This window comes from Phyllostomus hastatus, unplaced genomic scaffold, assembly GCF_019186645.2.
Source record: "Phyllostomus hastatus isolate PE091 unplaced genomic scaffold, TTU_PhHast_1.1 phas_scaffold_21, whole genome shotgun sequence".
Classification (NCBI taxonomy): domain Eukaryota; kingdom Metazoa; phylum Chordata; class Mammalia; order Chiroptera; family Phyllostomidae; genus Phyllostomus; species Phyllostomus hastatus.
In genome coordinates this window covers 24,391,208-24,410,268 of record NW_025334017.1, presented here as the reverse complement: position 1 = coordinate 24,410,268, position 19,061 = coordinate 24,391,208, and the positions used below count along the sequence as shown (strand labels likewise).

The 19,061-nt window shown below is 40.0% G+C and overlaps 1 protein-coding gene across 1 annotated transcript in view; it reads right to left on the bottom strand.

Moving 5' to 3' along the window:
* The window catches only part of ATP6V1C1 (ATPase H+ transporting V1 subunit C1), a 38,130-nt gene extending 19,178 nt beyond the window's left edge, over positions 1–18,952 (bottom strand). The window contains exons 1-2 of the mRNA XM_045861504.1: positions 18,795–18,952; positions 1,009–1,179 (exon numbers count right to left, since the gene is read on the bottom strand). Of these exons, the coding sequence (XP_045717460.1) occupies positions 1,009–1,140 (132 nt within the window). The 5' untranslated portion in view covers positions 1,141–1,179; positions 18,795–18,952. The remainder of the gene's footprint in view (positions 1–1,008; positions 1,180–18,794) is intronic.
* Positions 18,953–19,061: the final 109 nt, after the last annotated feature.

The following is a 19,061-nucleotide window of genomic DNA, read 5'->3' as shown; positions in this document are numbered from 1 at the left end:
GGGCCCACAAAACTTATGTCCTCCTTTTTTTTATTTCATAATGTGCAAGTGTGGTTAAAAAATGCTTGCCAGACATTTCAAAGCTATTTATATCTACAAGACAATCCTCTAATGCAGGGTTACAACCACCGTTTCAGACTCGATGTTTCTGCAACGGCTGGCCCGTGCCTCTGCTTGTACTGCCCAGTGATGGTGGATCACTCGAAGCCACGGTTTACAAAAGCAGCTCTTAAGCACAGGTCCATGACTGTGCATGAGAGGGTACATAATGAATTTATATGCAACACTGTATGTGCATAAATGAGTATATTTTGGAAGTAACGTCCATGATCTGTATCCATGTCTTGAAGGAATTCATAACTCCCAAAATATTGTTATAAAAACCAGTCAATTTAAGTATTTCTTAAATACTTAAGAAATATTTGAATACTGAGTGCTGTGTATAACTGCCTCACTTCTTAGTTACCTAGCAAAATATAAATTGTCATGATCTTTTCCATTCTTTACAAAAGGTCAGTCAAATGATTACACTAACAACCTGCTTCACTTTGAGACTGCTAGGTTACTGGTATTTAATAAATGTTAAATTGATTAACTAGATTAAATAATTAGGTTAAATTTTCCAAGCATGATTAAAGAGGTACAATGGTAAAACATTAGTGAGCATTATATGAATTTAATTACAGAAATGTGGATCACTGTGATATTAAGAATATATATTACTAAGATTTTTCCCCTCCTCAAAGTCATATTTGTGAATGTAATATATCACATCTTTTCATAAGATTTCTCATTACAATTTAAATTTTAATTTAGAAAAGCACAAATGTTTAGGAAAAATGTTATCTTGTTTTGGTAGCTCACTTCTGAAATCTCAATTTCTTGAAAAGAACAAGAGAGGTTTCTCTAGCCAATGGCTAGAGAAAGAACCTATTATCTCATTTATACCAAAAGGTAAACAGAAACACGACTGTCCTTCATACACTATTTTGCACAGTGTAGTTTTACCTTTAAGTCAGGAATGTTGAACTTTGAACTAATAGCAAGATTATTGTTCTTTGTAGTTGCTGCATGCAATTTCTCCCATGTTTGTTGACAGGTTTTCTCCCCAGGAGCTGATATAAGCCAGAACTCAGTCATGTTTGTTATCCAGTATTTCTTCCAAAATCAAGAGAGACTCTGAAATATAAAATAAAACAGAAAATAAATTTAGTATCACTTGTTTCTAAAATATTTCAGAGTCATATTTCAAAACGCATCTACCACTGGCACATGATCCCAAGCAAAGTCAAATTTACTTACCTGGAAGTAAATCCATATAAATGGTAAAATGTGACTTATTTATGATAATATAAAAGAGATGATGAAGACCTAATACATGAAGTATCTAATTTTTTAAAAAAATTAGAAAACATCCTAAAATGGGAATTCATTCAAGAAGTTGGACTACCCAAAATAATGACCACTAATAGTTTCATTCCACAAAAGTCAGAGAGTCACAAATTTATAAATTTATCTTAAACTTTTAAAACACAAACGAAAATAGGAAATAAAAAACACGCACAACTTGAATCAATGCCGTTGAATAGTAACCACCAAGCAAACTTGCCGCATCTGGGTTAGCAAACCCTACGAGGTTAACCAAATGGGGTTCATTTAAATCCACATTCAACCTCAGGATTCTCAAATCTCTGGCATATACTTAGCTGCCATAAAACATTTATAAATTTGCAAAAACATAAATAAATAAAAATCTTCCCAATCAGCCTTTTATTTTTTTAAATCTATGACCTTGGGGTGGGGGATACAACAGTACTGAACTGAGAGAGAAAGAGTCTGTGGATCTCCTTTTCCAAGAGTTCCAGATCCATTAAGAACCAACTTTCTACAGTCTTTCTCCTTCCCACTTTCTTTCTCTCCTTCTCCGTTTCCCTTCCTCTCCCTCCCTCTCCCCTGCTCCTGCATGCCCGCACATGCGCATGTAAAAAATAAGTCCAGAGACAACTGTATTCAGAATCTAAGTACACAAAGCAAAAAAAATCATAAAAATGAAAATATCATTATTTCCACTTTAATATGCCTTTAGTAGAACCACTGTTAGCTTTCCACTACCATTGCTTATTTAGCCTGTTCTGACACTTGAAGTCTTAGACAGAAGATAAAATTCTTACAAAGTTGTCTCGATAACAAAATCAGTGAAATTTATAAAGAACTTGATAAACTTAAATCTCCTTTAAAATGAAATTATAGCCCTGGTTGGTGTGGTTCAGTGGACTGAGTGCCAGCCTGCAAACCTAAAAGTCACCGGTTCAGTTCCTGGCCTGGGCACATGCCTGAGTTGCAGGCCAGGACCCCATCGGCAGCACGCAAGAGGCAACCTTCTCTCCCACACTGATGTGTCTCTCCCTCTCTCTCTCCCTCCCTTCCCCTCTCTCTAAAAATAAATAAAATCTAAAAGTGTATATAAAATGTAAATTATAGTTCATCATAATTTACTTTCGTAATTTCAGAAGCCCACTGCAATTAAAGTAATCCTACCTAGTCATTGCACAATTGAAAATGAACTTAACATAGATGCCATCCTATTTGCTTGTGTGCTCTTTTGAACTTCAGTTTACAGAGCATCTACCAAATACCAGTACTGCTCTAAATGTTTTACGATTATCCCAGTCATCCCAACACCTCTATGAGATACGTGCCATCCTCCCCATTCACAGATAACAAACTCGGAGAAGTTAAACTGGTATAAATTTAGACGGTGGTATTAAATAAGTAACCTCAAGAACTGTACTCTAGGATGATTTTTCCCACAATAGTGATAAAGCTGCACAAAGAGCTATAATCAGATGGCCAACAACTAAACACAGACTTGTTAGTGATGAGCAGACCAGACAAAGCACTTGGTCCAGCCAGAAAAACGGCAAACTTAACTGGCTCGCCAAGGATGGCAGCCACTCAAACACCAAGTTCTAAGGAGGACATCCAAAAATAAGCTTTGATTTAAAACAAAAGCAAAAACAAAACCTCGTTAGCCTACATGAGAAACTTCAAATGTTAAACTTCAAAGTTATTGTATAAATATAATCCTACCCATACTCTTCTCCAACCTGTTTTTTTTCACTCAACCTATTTTTAGAATTATTATAGTAATACCTATCAATTTAATTCATTCATTTTAAATGCTATATGGTATTCTATGAGCAAACCAAGATTTATTATCTATTTTCCTCTGGATGAATAGCAATAAATTACTTTTTTGCTTTATAAACAAGTTTGCAGTGAACAACTCTGTACTTCACGAGTTTTTGTGAGTTTCTCCAGGACAGACAGGAGTAAAAAAGTTCAGCGGAAGAGTACGATAATGTGGTAGAGTTATCTCAAAGATGTAGGCAACAAGTCTTTCCATGCTCCTATGTAATGTGACTGCCACTCCTGCCATTAAAAGGTGGAGCCTCTTTCTCCTACCCTTGAATCTAGGATAGCCTGTAACTTGCTCTGACCAACAAAACACCACACTACTGTAAGTTCAGGGCCCCCAGGTCTCAAGAGACCTTGAAACTTCAACCTCTGTTTATTGGACGGCTGCCCTCACACCACCACGGAAGGAAGCCAGTCTAGCTTATGTAAGATAAGAAGCCACATGGCACAGAAACAGTAACACTGTAGCTGACAACCAGCATAAACAGGCAAGGGTGAGTGAGGCCATCCTGAAGCTTCCAGACCAGCCAATATCCCAACCGAACACAGTCCCATCAATGAGCACATGTGAAACAAGCAGAAGGACCACCGAGACAACCCACAGAACCAGGAAAAATTAGAAATCACTGTGTAAGCCACTAAATTCCAGGGTGGTCTGTTATATATGATGAGATTAGCCTGGAAAAAGACCAACCATTGTTAATATAATGAGAACAATTTGCACGATATTGATGTAACCTGGCAGCCAAGAAGAGCAAACTGGAATGCACATGTGTGAACGATAACTTCACTGTACTGGTTGGTTACTAGGGGCAGTAGATGCCATTGAGTGAGCATGTGCACTGTGAGGCTGTCACATTCAAAATGACTGAGTAGAGCAACAAAATTGTGTTCAGCTTGAACATTCTACCACAGAAACTATTCGAATGATTCAGAAGGCCGCAGCCATAGAAAACTGGTAATTGGCAGCTTCATCATGACAATGTGCCTGCTCATGCATTATGTCTCTTGCAGTTTTTTTAGTGAAACATCAGATCACCCAGGTGACTCAGCCCCTCTACCACCCAGATTTGGTGCCCTGTGACTTCTGGCTTTCCCCAAAACTAAAATCACCTTTGAAAGAGAAGAGATTTCAGAATGTTGATGAGATTTGGGGAAACTGGATGGAGGAGCTGATGACAACTGGGAGAACTGTGAGAGGTTCCAAGGTGCCTACTTCGAAGGGGACTGAGGTGTCATTGTCCTATGTACAACACTTCTTGTATCTTGTATCTTCTTCTTCAAATGTCTCTATTTTTCATATTGTGTGGCTGGATACTTTCTGGACAGACCTTGTGGATGAGATAACTGAAAAGCCCACATCACCGCTATTGGGTACTGCCAACCTGTTCTCAAAAGCAGTTACCAGCATTAAGTTCCCACACAATGGTATACATTGTTCATAACTATATGCTTACAGGAAGTTCAAAAACATACATAGGAGAAAGGTGCTTCTTTAGCTTTCTTTCTTTAGTAAATTGCCTGGTGCAATAAATTACTAAATTTGGCAAAATGTTAATCCTAATCCTGTTAAATCTGTGTAGTGGGTATGTGAATGTCTGTTAATCTGAAAAATTTGAACTTTTTTGTATACTGGAACTATTTCAAAATTAAGTATTTTAAAACTTGTTATAAGAATGTAATTAATTTATGATAAATTAAATAGTACAATGCTTAGCAAACTGACAAAAAATACAACTTCAGTGAAATTTCAAATGGACTAGCCAAATACATACCAAGTGAATCCTCCAAGCACAATTTTTCTGTTTTAACCCTAGTGGATATGCTTTCTAATCTTATTAACCAAGAGTAATATTCTGAACACCAACTGTTTTGATGTTTCAGAATTATTTTTTAAGAAATATTTTCAGGTCATTATATTTAACAATTCTAATTGTATAGTGTTGCAAAAGTCAGAGCTTGGGCTACACCTGTACTAATACCAACATTTGTCTACACTGCTTTTTAAACTGAATTCCTAATGAAATGGTATGGGTCTACACCTGCTTTATCATTGTGTTCCTGTTCTCCACTGCACCACTGTAGCTGGGTCACCTCCCCAAGCCGCTCCAAAACTTGCTACCTTTTCCCTTTCCACCTTTCCACTTTCCTTTGGCCACTTGGCCTTGGCCGTCTCCTTATCTCTGGTCTCTGGATCTAATATTCTTGTACTTAACAAATCTGGCTTTTTTTTTTAGCTGAAATACCAATCATAGAACAACCTTGAACTTTGAAGTTCTCAGTTGAATCCAATATACTGTATCTTTAAACATCTTTTAATAAACCAGATCTTCTAAGTGATCGTAGTTTTGGAAACTTGAGGCCTTATTTTTAATTATTTATACAAGTGGTCCTGTAACATCATGCAGAGCGGAGGGTCTCCCAAAATAACAAAGCATATTCCCCACAGTCCATGGTTGAGGGTTGGGAGAAGGAAGATACTTTTCACAACAATGGCAAGTTGACAGCTGTGCTACAACCCTGAGCAAAAGGCATATGTGACTTTCAGAATATGTAATGACTCATGAGGTGGTGGGGGGGGGGGGGGCGGGAGGTTGCAAAGGACAGCTTATACAGCAGGGAGACAGAAGCTCCTGTGTCATGGGGTACTCTTGCCCTGACTAAAGATGGCAGCCAAAAGGAGGTTAAAGATATGAGGGAACTGGCAAAAGTAGCATATTGTAGGAGAGGCCAGATATGAGGGCACATAGGAAGCTCTGGGTCAGCATTTAAAATCAGGGTGGGCTGAAAGAGAGGGAGCTGGTCTGCCACAGGGGCTGAGAGAGTAGGTACCAACCATGAGGAGGGGAGGCATGAGGAAGGAGCAATGATGTAGGGGATTGGCTATGAGCACTGAGAAAGGAAGCAAGGGGCTGTGCAATCTGTAGTCAGGATTCTGCCATGCAGCCTGGGGTGGTAAGGAAGGCAGCCATGCAGGCTGAGGAAAGGGTGTAAGGAGAGAGCTAATGGAGCCATGCAAGGATCCAGAAAAACTTATAGGGTTATGTGGGAACCCGTCTAACCAAGCATGAATTAGTGGGAGATGCCTGGAATGCTGAACTGTGGCCAGGAATGCTGAGACTGTAGACTTCTAATTCTCTGAAGGATATACAGAGAAGCCACTTTCTTGGGACTTGTGCCTTCCTGGACTCCACCATGATCCAGTACATGGCACATGTTTTCCTGGACTACTACACGGAGACTGAGTACAACATACCCCAGATCCTGAAGGAGACAGCTGCTGTGAGAGGATGACAACTCTGAAACCCACAAGCGCAGATTCCAGGGGGGACGGAGAACTGTGGGCACAGCCAGCTTAAGAACAGATAAGATATGGGGAACTTTTGGGCATGTTTTTGGCTTACAGCCTGATGGGGAGCAAGGGAAGTGCTGGGTCTCGAGGGAGAACAGGGGTCCGAGCAGGAGTGCTCTCAGGCCCCGAGGATGGAATCCTGTAAATGAAAACCTGTTTCCCTGAACACTAATTGTAGGGTCACGCATCAAGGTGCCACATGAATAAGCCCCAGTTTGCTCAGTTACAGTTCTGTTAAAGTATAATTGATGACACTTTTTATACCTCCTCTCTCCCAAAACATGGCAGGTGATGAAATCAATTATTAAGTCCTTCCTGATACTGTTAAATTATCTAAACTGAAGCTGTAATAATATGCATTATCATAGTAGATGTCACTATCATACCATTTAGAGTTCTAGAAAAATCTCTTCTATCCAACAGGTTTCCAAAGATTTCAAGAATTTAGAAAAAGGATCCTATTTCCTCGTTATAAATACCTACCCTATCCTACATCACTGAGCTTTTTTATCAGGATCAAGTAAAATGATATCATAATTCTAAACAAAACTGAAGTCCAGAAATATTTAGGAAAATTATGTTTTCTAAGTCCATCCTTTAAATGGAGCTCTCTCTGGAGCCTGTTTGGAGATAAGGCAGAAAAGATATCTTCCATATTTCATACTGTTATGTATACACTTCTCATTCATTATCTAATTCTCATGCCAGCCCTATAATCTATCTAGCTAGTAATACTCAGAGAGGTTAGTCATTTACCAAGGTCACACAACTAGCAGACAGGGTTCAAATCTCATTGAGTTTGATTATAAAGGTCATGTTATTTCTATTGTGTCACGCTAGGAGAAATGTTCTGCACCCAAGCCTACCTGGGCTCTCCTATTGGAAGAGAGATCCATGCACAGCCCTAAACCCTTTTTTACCCCATGTCTGATTCCAGGCTCAGAGTACCCTGCAGGCCGAGTGACTTCTGCTACCAGATAGAGGGATCTAGACTTCCTCTCCATTTTGCTTTCATTTCTAAAACAGTATCATCCAGCCTCCAAAACTATCCTGTCTCTTAGAACAAACAATGATTCCTCCAAACAGAAAAGCATTTTTTTAAAAATTAGATCTTCAAGAAACCTGGCACAAACAGCACAAACTTTAGAGTCTCTCATAACTAAAACCCTGACTCCACCCTACGCCTTACTAGTTTCCTTATCTGTAAAGTGGAATATTACAAATATCCTCACAGAACTGTTAGAAGTAATAAATAAAATGATGTACCTATATCTTCTCTTTTCCATTAGACCTCCCTCCCTTCCTGACTGTATTAGCTGTTGCCCCAACCTATCCTGCCTCCAAAGGCTGTTCCCAGTATCCCGGATGGGAGATACCTTGTTTACTATCTTACAAATGCCACTATTATGCATTTATCACACTATCCTCCCTCTTTTTTAATAACATACTTGCCTCTTCACCATATTGGGAAATCCTGAGGGGCTAGAATCATATTGTCTCTGAAGCCCTAAAAGCCAGCATACACAATTAATAAAGACCTGTTTTATGAATCAATAAAATGTAATTATAAGTGACTCAATTAATCAAAATAGCTAATTAGAGAAAAAAAGGACCAAAAAATTTATGTAATCATTTTTATTTAGAGGCTTTCAGAAAACAAATTCTAATTTTAGTTTGTAAATTAAAAATTGGTTAAGCTGCAGATTACTAAGACTTTGTTACTTAAGAGTGAACTCAGTCAAAATATAAGAGAGGGCTTCGGAAAAAAACTTATCTGTACTTTACAAAGCCATGGTCTCAGTTCTTTTATCCCCTAGTCAAAGCAAACTATGAAAAGAGCCCACAGGAAATACAAGCTTACTTAAACTTAAACATCTAAGGATAAATGTAAGAACTGCCCATGAGGGCAGCATCAGTAAGTCTTTTGCAAAACCATTTTCTCTGTCTTTAAAACAATGTCCACTGTTACCTGTCATCTATGCAAGTCACATAAAAAAAATTCTCCTTGAAATGTAAGAACAATTTAAGCTCAGTTCCAAACAAAATTTATCTTTGCAGATGAATATACAGTGTACACGCTTTCATGGTCAGAAAATGAAACCCATGCTGCTTCCCCTTCTTCTCTCTGTTGCATGGAAACAAAGGGTCAAAGTTGGTGTCCACTGGTTATCATCTCGCCAAGAAACTAGGCACCTTCCTCCACCTCCTCTAATGGCTTCATATGACTTCTGTTTTTATTCTTCACTATTTCCTTTTGTTTCATCTCGTATTTTGGAAGCCAGGCAAAAATACAGGCAAATCGTATGTTAAACAAAAGAGAGTATTATTAAAAAGATATACCAATTAAATGTTGGAGACAAATGTTTCCTCAAGATTCAGATCTAGGTCCAAGACCCCTATTATATGTGCATCTGAATGTACGTGTATATATTACAGTATAATCTTATCTATACTCAAGGCGATTTCCAGTCTAGATGCTGAACGCTCTCCCAAATTTGTATCTCCAGCCCAAGCCCCTCCACTGCTTCTAGAGCTGTACCCAACAAGTCTCCACAACTGACTATAGGATACCTCCAACTGGGTGTCTCAAAAGCACCTAAAACCCAACATTTCTGCTCAAACTCATTATTTCTTCTCCCAAACCTGGCCGTACTCCAGTGTTTCCTGAGTTAGCGCAGGTATCAATTAGAATTGTCAAGCGTCATCAAGACGGCAGGCAATACTTATTTGGCACTTCCTGTCTACTAGCACCATGTATTAAGTCACCGAATACTTTTAAAACAACCCTGTCAGATGGGTAGTAGTTACAAATGAAGAAATCAAGGCACAGAAAGTGCCTCATATATTATGAGATATATCACAAAATATATATTGATGTCACGTAACATATGAGAGCATATATTCCATGCTAAAAATAAATGTATTATATGCTCTCATAGCACCTTCCTGAGGGACGTTTTCTATTAACATCCCTCTTCCAAATAAGCTGCCCATTAGGGTAGGTGGAAACACTGATAGTTTTTTGCCCACAACTGTATCCTCAGTACCTGTCACAGGGGCTGGCATGTAGAACTTCAAAGAGTATTTGTTGAATAGTCTTGAACGAATAAATAACTGAGAGGATAAAATGAGATAATATAAAGTACCTTCCTTATAACTGGCTAGCCCTCTTCGCTTCCCCTGTATTTTTCAAGAATCAGCTGTACTGAAATATAATTTATATACAATAAAATACACCCATTAGAAGGGCAGTTTCGTGAGTTATTGACAAATGTATACATCTGTGTAACTACCACCAAAACCAAGTCTAAGAACATTTCTGTCATCCCAAAGCCTTCCTCACACCCAGTCCCAGTCAGTCCCTACCTGCTGGCAGACCTGGGCAGATGCTCCTCTGCTTTCTGTCACACTGTAGAATTACTTCTGCCTTATCTAGAGTTTCATTGCCAATTCATGGAAGTACACATTATGTCTTCTTTTACATCTGGCTTCTTCTGCTCTGCATGTCTTTGACATTTGTCCATGTTCAGTGTTATCAGCAGCAGTCCATTCTGTTTATTGCTTAGCATTCCATCACATGAATGTACTATTTGCTTATCTGTTCATCCATTTATGGAAATTTGGATTGTTACTGGTTTGGGACCATTAACAAGGGTGCTATAAAAATATTTTTTCATTTCTTTCAGATAAACATCTGGAAGTAGAATTTCTGAGTTGACTGATTAGCATATATTTAACTTTATAAGAAACTGCCAAACTGTTTTCCAAAGTAGTTATAACATTTGCTATCCCCATTAGCAAGGTATGCAAGTTCCGTTTGTTTCACATGCTCTCCAATACTTAGTTCTGTGAAGTCTTTAACTTTTCCTTGTATAATACAGGGTGGGGCAAAAGTAGGTTTACATTTGTCAGTATAAAAATCAGTTTATTCTTGCATTATTATTTATTAATTATTGTATTATTTTCCATATGAATAACTGTAAACTTACTTTTGCCCAATTCTGTATACACTTTCTGTGGCTTAAGAAAAATATGCCTCCTAAGAACTAACCTCAAAAGATATAGACTCTGACCTTCGGGCATCCCAGTTCTGGGAGATTTGCTGACCTTCCTGAATGACACACACTAGACCATCAATTGACCAGTTTTGAGGTCCCTGAGGTCCTTACCATAATGGACTCCGTGGTGTGCAGGTAAAGAACTTTTCAACTCCCCCCCCCCCATTTCTTTGTTCTGCTTCCACTCTCTCCTTATAAAAGCCTCTGCTTGCACTGAGATGTTAAGATGAGCTGAGACAAGAGTGTCCCATCTTCTCAGACTGCTGGCATCTAAATAAACCTTTTTCACCAGCAAAAAAAAAAAAAAAAAAAGTGCCAAAGTCGAGGATTTATCTTGCTTGGACTTCACTGATTTTCTTTGACCTTTATTTAGTTTTCATCAAATTTGGAAAAACTTCATCCATTATTTTCTTCAAGTCTTTTTCTGCTTCCTTTTCCCTTCTTTTGAGATGGAAATTACACATTAAACCACCTGATATTGTCCCATTTTTTTTAGTTGTTTTATTCTCTGCACTTCAGTTTGGACGGTCTCTTGCTGTGTATTTTAGTTTGCTGACATTTTCTTTAGAATAATCTGATATTCATCTCATAAACTTTTCACCTTAAATATATTTTTCACCTTTATATGTTCCATTTTTTTAAACCTTCCATTTCTTTTCCCATTATGTTCATGTTTTCTGTTACATCACTGAGCACATGTATAATTCACAACATTACAATGATGATCATTGGATTTTGTTGCCTTCCTTTTTTAAGAATGTTGTACTTTGTTCTGCCAGGTAGTCCGGTCACTTGAGGAGCAGCATGATCCATTCAAGGCTTATTTTTAAACTTTGTTCAGATGGTCCAAGGCTGCACTTTGGGGGTCATTTAGCTCTAAGGTCTGACCTTCTGGGGGTTCTACTGAATGGTCCAGGTATTCAAGCATGCAAATGCCTCTCAGCCCCCTGAGCCCTGGAAATTATTTAGTTTAAAGCTCTCTAATGACTTTTTGCTAGCCCTTCTCCAGAGACCCCATACAGATTCCTGTCTTCCTCCCTCCTCTCTGCCAATATGACCTGCAAATTCCAGCCAGATAAACCTTCCCCAACTCCAGTGTCCTCAACTCAGCAAGACAACATGCTTGGCTTGGTTTCCCTTCCTGAACCGTGGTCCACAGAGAGTAGACCCTCAGGCAGAGGCCAGAGGGATTACAGCGTTCACTTCATTTGTTTCTTATCTCTCAGTTCCTATACTACCTGTCACCCAACATCTGGAAGCAGTTTTTTTCATGCATTTTGTTCAGTTTTATATTTTTTTTATGGTGGGAAAGCAAATACATCACCAGTTATTCCATCACCTAGACACCAAAGTCTTACCCAGTTTTGTTGTATGAACTACTCGTCTTTGGTTTTGCTAGCAAACTGCTGTTTGTTTCTATGTTGGGATTCAGCTGCAATATCCCAGTCCCTTTCAGCCCCATATTTTAACACTTAATAGAAAACAGGAGTAACAACAACAAAACATGAAAAATGTAACAAGTCTAGGCTGAAAGAATGTAGTAATACTGTGTGAAGAACAAGGCACAACAATGAGCATATACTGTTTTGGTAATAAGAAAATAATGCTCATGCTCATTAAAAATAAGAAGACAGATGCAGCTTGAATAAATGTCCTACACATGCATATGTGTCATTGATTTGAAGATATATGGCAAGCTATAAAATATAAATCCATTTTAAAGCATTAATAAAGATAAAATTTGCCATCATTAATATGTCCTTAATCTAAAATTTTATCACATGAGAGCCTAAAAAAGTGCTTTGATTAAAAGGGGGTAGTGGGACAATTTCTGATAGGCAGTTTGTCAATATTTATCAAGAGCCATAGCCCTGGCTGGTGTGGCTCAGTGGACTGAGTGCCAGCCTATGAACTGTCAGAGCAGGGGATTGCTGGTTTGATTCCCAGTCAGGGCACATGCCTGTGGTATAGGCCAGGACCCCAGCTGGGAATGTGGGAAAGGCAACTGATCCATGTATCTCTGGCACGTCAATGTTTCTCTCTCTTCCCCTATTTCTAAAAATAAATGTGAAATCTTTTTTAAAAAATTAAAAAAGAGCCATAAATATGTGCCCACATTTTGACCGTTTTTTCCAACTTTAAGAAAGGAAACAAGGATATATATCGGTATTAACATTAAATTACTTTTTAAAAAACTGTTAAGGATTATTTTCTGGGAGTGGATTATGTTTGTTTACATTCTTTCTGTATATTTGTTTCTTAATTTTTAAATAATAAATTACTACATGTAAGCGCACAAACACACAAACAACCCCACAAAACACCCAAAGATAAAAAGGGTAGGGTAGTATCCTCACTCTTGAAAAGACTGAAAAGTTCAGAAACCACTCATTAAATGGCATGGCAGAAAGAAGTCTGGTGATAATACAACACAGAAGGGCAAGGCTGTTAGCAGCAGCTATGTCTGAAGCATGAGATCGAGGCTGGTACCAGCCTTTTCATCTCACAGGGAATTACAGCCAGAGAAACCCCAATACCGGCTTCAGGGAGCACACTGTCATGGGCAGAGCACCGCACTAGGAACGGAAGACTTGGAATCTAATCTCAATTCTGCCTATCACTGGCTGTACAGATTTCATCTATAAGATGAAACTGGATTATGATATCCAGAATCTTCGTCTGCTCCTAAACATCACGAATCTATATTGGGTGAGACCCAAGACTCTTTTTTTTTCTATTTTCTTGTTAAGTACACCTCAGATAATTCAGAAGGTAAGTCAGGTTTCAGAACCACTGTACTAAAATAGGCATTTCTGTGATTATAGTAATTATATAATGAATGTTACAAGAAATGGGAAATATTTTTTAATAAGATGACTAAATGCCGTATCATCAAGAATCACACACTACTGTGAGCCCTATAATACAGAAATGATTTTTGTCCTATGTAGTTCGGAAACCTTAAATACATCAACTGACTTACTGCATGCTGTCTATGGGAGATTGCAAACCTAAAAAAAAAACAAACGTGAAAAGCAATATGATATATAAAATCAAGTACAGGGCAAAACAAAATCTGGGTAAACCCTTTCATTGTCAAGGAATGCACAATTTTATTTAATTTATGGAGGACAGAATACAGAGTATTTTCAATGTCAGAAAATTTCTTGTAATTTCTGGTAAAGCTGGATAAATTGGTGGGCATGGTGAGGAGGGCACTGTATACTTATTACTGAAAGTAATCATCAGAGCCTTCTGAGTTCCCAGAGACTTCCTCTCCACCACAGGCAACTCAGCAGCCACCCAAGGAGCAACCAATTCCTTCCATGCCACGGGATTCCCTGAATCTACACTCATGGCTCCCAAAATATCACTTCCCTTTTCTTTCAGACTGGTATTTTAGAGTAGTGACTGGACCACAATACCATGTTTCATTAGATTCTCTCAAGGGTGTCCAACCTGCAGCCCATGGGCTGCATGTAACCCAGGCTGCAGCCCAACTGTGAATGCAGCCCAACACAAAATCGTAAATTTACTTAAAACACTAAGATTTGTTTGTGATTATGTGTTACAATGTATTTAACGTGTGGCCCAAGACAACTCTTCTTCCAGTGTGGTGCAGAGATTCCAAAAGGTTCAACACGCCTGCTTTAGAAGGTGCTGCTATCTCTAACACAATGTATTCTAACCTGACATTCATCGAGTAAAAGACTAAAAACATGTTAGTTTTCCCTCAGTTCATCACTGTAGTAAGCCTGAGATTCTGTTTACTGGTAAGGATAATCACCTATTGAATACGTACTATGTAATAAGCACTTTAATTATGCTAAGCAATTTTGTGCTTAATTTCTTTAAAGATGTTATCACCACTCCCACTTTCAAATGAGAGAAAAGTTAATGAAATTACTTGCCCAGGGTCACACAGCTAGCAACAACATACATTTTACACGCTGGTTTATTCAACTCCTCTTAACTTCCATACTCCCAACATCCAGGAGAGTGTCTGTCACTAACAAGCCCTCAGATATCTATCTGTCCAACAAATAAATGATGACCACTCATGGGGTTTTGCAACCAAATGGCACCCCTCTCCTCCAGGAGTCTGGAAATGGAGCATTTTAGTTTGTCCCAATGTGAGGGTCATTATCAGCATTTAGTGAATGGGGGATAAACAAGGGACTGTCTGAATGCCAAGAGCACCCATTGCCAAACTCTAACTCACAGGCTCATTCATAAAGAAATCCTTTCATGGTAAAATTAATCCACCTGCTCATCAGCTTAATTTACAAGTAACTTCCTATTTATTAATAGCTTGCTTAAATGTCCTAAAAGACACATCAATCTCTTTTTACATAACACCATTTTTGCATTTACCTGGCACTTATTTTCAAATACACACGCATATCATTTTAAGTGTAGAGCCAATGCTCCATCATTTATTCTCAGATGGAACCAAAGCACCTCTCCTCCACTGCCCACCTGACTCCTCTCAGTAGATTTGCATGATGATACAGCATTTGAAGTAGCTTTCCAACTGGAAAATCATTGTTTCATTATCAAGAATACAGTTTGAGCCCTGACTGGTGTGGCTCAGTGGTTGAGTGCCCCACGGCAAATCAAAGGGCCGCGGATTTGGTTCCTAGTCAGGGCACATGCCTGGGTTGTGGGCCAGGTCCCCAGTGGGGGGCGTACGAGAGGCAACCACACACTGATTTCTCTCCCTCTCTTTCTCCCTTCCTTCCCCTCTCTAAAAAATAAGAAAATAAAATCTTTAAAAACAAAAAAGAATACAGTTTGAAATTTCTACTTCCAAGGGTCACTCATGTTATAGCAGGAAATTTTAGATTGCTCTGGCTCACTGCCTAAGCTATCTTTACAAAGGTATTATGCTAATGGTTTCTCCTATGTCTTAAAAACATCAGTGAAATGGGAATTTAATATGAATTAGTTTACAATGAAAACTGTATAAAAATCCACATCCAAAGAGTGAAAATGATTTACTCTTGCAGACAGATCAGAATACAGACAACAAAAATTTAATTAGGAGGTACGTAGTTACACAACTGCAGTTACCCCTAAGCAGATTCAAGGTCCAAAGGAAGACTGTTCAGGGACTCGTGGGCTACAAGGAGATCCTTTGGCAAAGGTTTGTTCTGGCATTCCAGTTTTGTTCTTTTGCTAATGGAATTATTTCATAAGCTGGGGGTGGGGAGGATTGTGGGGCGGGGGATCAGAGAATCAGTCTTTTGAAGCCCAAAGTTCCTTTTTAGGTTCTAAAAACTAATGTAAATGAGGCTCTTAAAGACTAACATGCCAACCAACAAAAATGAGCATTTCCTGCACAGTTTTAAAAGCAGAATTACTCTAACCACCTAACTTTCAACATTTACTTTAGTCGGACCCCAAGTACTGTTTTGTTTTGTTTTTTTTGGATTTTATCTAGTCTAGTCCCTGCGAAACATACCAAAACATAAAGATCCAGGAACTCTGAGACACAACCCTGAGGCTCAGTCTTCAGCACATTCTGAGATTTGGTTATTGCAGAAAGAACCGACTGACGACCTGAGCACTATCAGCTCACCTCTGCTGTTCATTATCACCTCCAACTGAACAGCATCACCCAGGCTCACAGAAATAAGTCTTTAAAGCACTGACCACTAGCTGCCAAATCCCTTGAAGCTGTCCTACTAGGAAAAGTTCACCCCAAGTTCTGAATCAAAGACTACAGTGCATTTCAAGAAACTGACCATTCTCTCTGGATGTGACTGTGTTAAGCACTACATAGGTAATCAACAGGAACAATTCACCAGCTACCCTGGAAGTTATGCCAGACTTAGACAAATTACTTTATCTATTTCCTAGTTGCAAAGTCCTAGATAGAGTCCTATTTATACAGTGAATAGCATTTTCATCTACTTCCCTCAAAAACCTGTGCTAATAAACATGAAAGGTAACTAAGTCCTCCCTGTGACTATTCTTCAGCGAAAGACATTCTGGAGTAGATAACATTACCAAAGGATAAACTTGGAAGGCCAAAATGGATTTTTGCAAGGAAGTCATCAACCCCAAATGGCCCAGGCTCCCCTGCACACTTCAGGACTGCTTAGGGGTAGCTGTAACAACCCCCGGTGAAAGTGCAAATAGAATCATTCTCTCCCTTTCCCAAATCCTTAGCCTCTAAAAATATAGTTAAACATTCTCTTTAATTACCTTTGGGAAGAGATAAAGTATTTTGCCTTCCAATGTTTCTGGAAAGTTTCAACTACTTTGCCATCTCTTGGTAAAGTTACAATGTCTTCTTGAGGTGATCTCTCTTCATTTAGTACTCTCGCATCCTCCACGTTCACAACAAAATTTTCTCTTCCAATCCACATCTGGCTCACTTCACTGTCTATAATCTCTGGTTTCCCTCTGTTTTTAAGAATAAAAGCCCTGCTGGGCCTAACCCCAGGATTCCCCCACCTGCCCACCAGTCATACATGGCTCCCTCCAGATTCAGTCATGCTAGTCCCCCTACAACATCTCAACAGCTTTATTCCTCCTCACAGCTCAGGACTTTATTTTTATTTCTTTTAAAGATTTTATTTTCAAAGAGAGTGGAAGGAAGGGAGAAAGGCTAGGAGAGAAACAACGACATGTGAGCAAAACCTGGGGACCTGGCCTGCAACCCAGGCATGTGCCCTGACTGGGAATCGAACTGGCGACCCTTAAGCGCAGGCCAGTGCTTAATCCACGGAGCCATACCAGCCAGGGCCTCAGGACTTTAACACACGCTGTTCCCTCGGCCTGGACTGACTTCACTTACATCTTCACTTGCTTTTCAGATGTCAGTTCGAAACTCATAGCCTCCAAAAAGCCTTTTTTGAACCTTCTATAAAGGTCATGTCCTTTATAAATTCTTTCACATCACTCTGTTATTCCTTCAAAGCAAATATCAGACTTATACAATTATTTATTAAAAATCCATCTCCTCCGCTTGCCTGTAAGTTCTATGAGAGATCCTGTGTGTTTTCTAAACCCTAGCATCAGCACAGTACCTGGTACACGGCTCAACACGTATTAGTTGAATAAGTAAATAAATCGTTCAAAAGTCTTCATTACCTGCCCCCAACTTTATTTCCCACTTCTCCGTAATTCAAATCCACCACAAAACTAGACTTCTGACTCCCCTAGAAATACTTTTCCCCTCATCTTCAGGTCTTCAAATCCTGCGGCTTTTCCTGCCTAGAAGTTCTCCCCATTTCTCTCCACCTGTTCAAATCCCACGGGCTTGGTAAAACCTAACCCATTACCTTTCCTCCGGGATATTTCGTGATAGGGCCAGTCCATACATCTGCGCCTGCTCCACAATTCCAAAGCACTTAACATTCTTTTCGATAATTACATGTAACCTCATAGTACTTCAATGTGTCATGTGTGTGACTTATCTCCCCAACACTGGTGCAAACCCTCAGCCTGAACTGTTTACATCTGCTCCTCCACTCCCAGAGCATTGCTGAGTACTGAGCGCCCACTGAAATGTTTTTCCGACATACCACATTTTATGTCTAAAAAGAGTATTAGTTTCCCCTAACTCCTGTTTGTCAGTGATTCAATTTGCCGCATGTGACTCTCCCCTCAAGTTTCTTTTCAGGGGTTTCTTGCCTGCCCTTCCCCCATTTTAACGAATGGTTTGAATTCTCTGGATTCTTGTTTTCCCCCTGCCTACAAGGACTCTGCGTCCTCTGCGAGGGACCCCTACACGGAAGGGCTCCCAGTCCCTTTAAACTGCCATCCTCCTACACCTTGTAAAAAGCACCTGCGCTCCCTGTGATCTCACACATCAGCCCAGGTCCTCATTTGGGCCACTCTGCCACCTTCATCCCCATCAATCAAAGGGGCGTGGATACTCTGTGGCCACCCCCAACCTCATCCAAGGAAAAATGTCCCAGATTCGCAGTGTTTCTCCTTTCTGCCTCTGCCACTGAGTAGCCCCTTTCGCTTTCCCCCTCCTTCCTCTTCCTAAGAGACATAACTTGGGTCCAAGGTTACGAAGAACCTGTACCGAGAAACCAGTCACAGCCACCCAGCAAGTTCCAACGCCACAGCCTCGGGCCCCGCACCGCCCCCATCCTTCCCGGCCAGCGACCGCAGCGCAAGCTTCGGCCTGGCCAGGGCGCCCACTGGGGTAGCCATCGCTCACTAACCCAGGAAGGTGTCAGACGAGGAACTGGCAGCAGATAACAGGTACGGAGGCGGGCCGCCTGGCAGACGTTAACGGCTCAGCGCTCCATCCCTCCCAGACCAAGCTCCGGCCTCAAGGCTTCCTCGTCCTCAGCGCCAAAGGAGCAAGTCACGTGCCAGCAGGAGCAGTCAGCTGACCGCGGCGCGCGCGGCTCCGCCTACGCGCGCGCTACTGCGCAGCCTCAACCTCTCCCGCGACCTCCGAAGAGGGGCGGGGCTGGAAGGATTCG